General features: G+C 37.2%; 1 protein-coding gene across 1 annotated transcript in view; it reads left to right on the plus strand.

The window, feature by feature from the left end:
- Positions 1–3,939, plus strand: part of LOC107441917 (paramyosin) — a gene marked incomplete in the record, with an annotated part of 88,303 nt that extends 84,364 nt beyond the window's left edge. Inside the window, 1 exon segment of the mRNA XM_071180861.1 lies at positions 3,117–3,939. Within this exon segment, the coding sequence (XP_071036962.1) occupies positions 3,117–3,320 (204 nt within the window).
- Between the last annotated feature and the right edge of the window lie 397 nt (positions 3,940–4,336).

The raw sequence follows: 4,336 nt of genomic DNA on the forward strand, positions 1-4,336 counted from the left end.
GCGACGTATGATAATAATAAATAATATTAATAGTAACAATTAAAATAATAATGGTAAGTATAATAATAATAATAGTAATAATAATAATAATGAACTAAACTCAGTGGCACGACAGTCCATAGAGGACCAAGACCTACTGTGCCCATCTCAGTTTTCTTGACCTTGGGCTCTAGGGTGCAGGAGCAGATGTTCCGGTCAGGTGGTCAGTCGAACGCGGAACCCCCAGTGTTTAGTTCCCAAGCATGCTTGGTACTCATTTATCGACCCACTGAAGGGATGACAGGCTGAGTCAACCTTTCCCGGCCCGAGGATAATAATAATAATACTAGTAACAATAAAAATAATAATGATAATAAAAATTATAACAATAATAATAATGAAACTTTTTAATGTAGTTTTTGAGAAGTTCAGCAAATTTATTTCAATCTTTTTTTAGCATAATGTTATGTTCTATCATGCTAAAAAAAATTTAGAAAAATTAGCATCTATTAGCATGTTATGTTCACTTTAACCAGTTTATCCCGTTTTTGTTCATTTATCACTCTCGGCGTTTGATGTGTTACTTTATGCGTCATTTCGAAAAGTTTTCACATCAGCACGTTCCATCACATTTTAAAGTTTGGAGATGTGCAGCAATTTTCTCAAATTGAGATAAATGCGTCAGATAAATTCGCATACGACTTTGCTGCAGTCGAGTTATGAACAATTTTCGTTCGAAGAAATCAGTTGCAAACACAGTTTTTGATGAGAAAGATGAATTTTAAGGTACTTATGCTGAAACAAAATCTGTTACGCGGAAAAGAAAAAAAAAACTGCTGAGCTGTAACTAATTAGCGATGCTGAGGCGAAGAACTTGTGTTTAACTAAATAAAAGTTACGAACAATTTGTGCTTAAAAGTCTAACCATATTGTGGCATAACAATCACTACAATAAATAAACACCAATTCACTAGTATAATGTTGTTGTTGTTGTTAATTTACGTCGCACTAGAGCTGCACAATGGGCTATTGGCGACGGTCTGGGAAACATCCCGGAGGATGATCCGAAGACATGCCATCACAATTTTGGTCCTCTGCGGAGGGGATGGCACCCCCGCTTCGGTAGTCCGACGACCTGCGCGCGAAGTCGAGCACTTTACGATAGAACAGCTTAACGAGGACCCATACCGCACACCCTAGGTCCCTACGCAGACTGATCCAAGTGGTCACCCACCCGCACACTGACCGCAGCCAGTGATGCTTGACTTCGGTGGTCTGCTGGGAACCGTGTCTTAACGATCTGTTCACTGCGGGACTCACTAGTATATAAGATAGGCTAACTCGAGTAACTTTTGATAGAAAGTCAGCATTGTCGAAAAATCCTTTCCCCTCATTGGTAGGCTTCGGACGTGATCTGAACAAGCCTACCTCAACAGACACGCCCACTTTGACGCATGGTCAACATTGATCAGTAGACTTGATATTTGTGACTGCCTCATCGTCCTCCTCGCGCTGTTGCCTCTCAGTCTCATTTTTATAATCGTCATTGAACAGCCGACCCAATTTTTGGGTTTACGACAGCTAATAACTCCGTAGCCTTGTAGTTTTGAACAAAATCCAGAAGACAAGGGAACTCCTAGATCAGATTTTGGGAGAAATTTGCCTTCGTGGAGGACTTTTTAATGGAACTAAGCCGCATTTGCGTTACATGGAGAGGAAGACCACGAGAATCTCCTACGTTTAGCTTCACGGCAAGGGGACTCTGGCCCATGATCTGCCTACCACTGAGGATATTTCACGTCATCGCTGTGGTCGGTGCAAGCCGGATGCGGAATTCGTATCTAACAGCCATAGCCGGAATCGAACCTTGGTTCACCTCATCAGAAGGTGAACGCTCTATCTCCTGAGCCATCGCTGAGTCAGTCTCTATTATACTTAAGGGTATCCGGCACGTACTCGATTGCTATTAGCAACACAGGAGCTGCCATGAACTTAATACAGCTCTCACGACTAACGCTCAAAACTCGATGAACACAATACAGCTCTCACAGCAAGAGCTTAAAATCCGGTGAGCTTTACACAGCACTTCCTGTCCTAGGTATTTCTTAAAAGTACCTATTTTCTGAAAATTTTGACATAATTTGTGAAAAATTAAATATTATATTAAAAAGTCAACAATGACATGGTAAAAATATAGATTTATCGTTTCTTAAGGCTACAGTGGACGTTCAAAAAAATCTTTTTTAGTTTTTATGCTACACTAAAACTTTTTTTATAACTTATGTATTCTATCAAGATATGCCCTTGCAAAAATTTTTGTAAAAAATATTTGGACCATTTTTGAGAAATTTAAAATTTTTTAAAAAAAATTTCATCAATTTTAAAATGCTCCCAGCGGCTTAAATTAAAATTTTTATTTATTTTTTTTTAATATTCTTTTTTTAGAGATAAATGTTAAAAGCTTTATGCATTATATAGGAATTTTCCTAAATTTATTTTAAATTTATGACCAAAAAACAAATTTTATGTAGATTTTTGTTTCAAAATAAAGGTCGTTAGGTACATGAAACCCGATAACTCTTTTATTACTTGTTATAAAACAGAAACAAATGCATAAACTTAATCTAATATACATATAAATAACTAGAAAAAAATTTCATCTCAATAGGATGAAAACAAAGTCGACTGGAACATTTTGAATACGTGAAACATAACAAAATTTCAATTTTGAGAAAAACAGCTTTTTGTGTAAGAAAAGGGGCGTGGCTTCATAATGTGAAAACGAAACTACCCTATAACTTCTCAAAAAATGACGAAATTTAAAAAAAAAAAAATTCAGTTGAAAAAGCAATGAAACAAGTGTCTAAATATGTCCAAAAAAAAAAAAACCAAAATTTTTATCAATTTTTGGCAATATAAAGGTCCACTGTAGCCTTAAAGGAGACAAAAATAAAATTTTAAGAAAATGTATTTTGTTTCCTAAAGTTAAATTTGTGAAACTACCGTTTTACCTAAAATAGAATTTGTGAAGGTACCGCTAAACGGTAGTAAATTCGGACCCTGGTTCAATAATGATGTACCCTTTGATGGATGAAGTTTGGCATCGTCGATTTTAATTCATTTTTATGCCTCAACAGGAAGGAATGACTGCCCAAAACCTGACCCGTGTCCGCCGCTTCCAGAGGGAATTAGAGGCAGCAGAAGACAGAGCCGATCAAGCAGAGAGCAACCTCTCCTTCATTCGATCTCGCCAACGGACCATCGTGACCGGACCGGCATCTGTCAGACAAGTCCTAGTGACCACCACCGAGGAATCCAGCAGCAGTTCCACCAACTACTAAATATGAACTTTTTTGTTGATGTCATTTCTTGTACGTTATCTCGTTATGTTTCTTCATAAAGTAGCTCAGCTATAGATCCTCGTCTGCCGTTTACAATCAGGACCGGATTTAAATCTCAGTTACTTTAATTTAAAAAAATAAATAAAAAAGTCAACGTTGTCATAGTATTATTACTATTTTGTTTGTTTTGTTATCAATTTAGAGTGATATTAGCAAAGTATTGTCTGACGGTCGATTTCATTTATTTATAAATAAACAATTTCTTTTTTCTACATGCGTTGGATATTTAACTGCTTTTGAGAAGTGTATAAGATAAACTTTTATTTAATTTGCATGGCACACGTGAGCTTGTTAACTTTGCAAATAATATTTATGTACTCGGGTGCTTAACAATTTTGCTTTTTTTTTCTCTCTCTCTCTTCTCAATCATGCGCAAACTATTCCATATAAAAGAAATGAGGTCATTTTGTAACTGTATCCCAGAAAGCATTTTTCACTCTTGGCTAAAGAACAAAACCTGTAGTTATATCTGCTGTGCTTGATAATATTATGCAACCGCTTCTATTAATTGTCTTTCACTGGAATAAATTATGAGATGCAATAAAATGATTTCTGTAGATATTTGCTCATTCAATGTCTCCTCTTAACTTTTTCCTCGCATAATATATGATGGAGATGTGCTATAATTAATTTGACTTTGAATAAAGGCCGGGATAGCCTGGTCGGTAGGGCGCTGGGCCCATGTCCGACAGTTCGTGGGTTCGAACCCCGCCGGCCGAAGACTCCCCCCGTGTAGTAAAGTGACTAATGCACGTTAAATCTGTCGCGTCTCTAAGTCCTCCAGGTTCCCATAACAAATCAACGCCTCTGGGGGTACTGGATTGGAGATCGATCGTTCTCTGATTCAGGTCAAAATTACGATCTGTGGATGAATGAATGGGTCCGTCCTATAAACGGGTGCGACGTATGATGTGGCAGAAGTTGAATTCCTGGCCATAGATGGCGACTTTGGAAAA

This window comes from Parasteatoda tepidariorum, chromosome 5 (assembly GCF_043381705.1).
Source record: "Parasteatoda tepidariorum isolate YZ-2023 chromosome 5, CAS_Ptep_4.0, whole genome shotgun sequence".
NCBI classification, from domain to species: domain Eukaryota; kingdom Metazoa; phylum Arthropoda; class Arachnida; order Araneae; family Theridiidae; genus Parasteatoda; species Parasteatoda tepidariorum.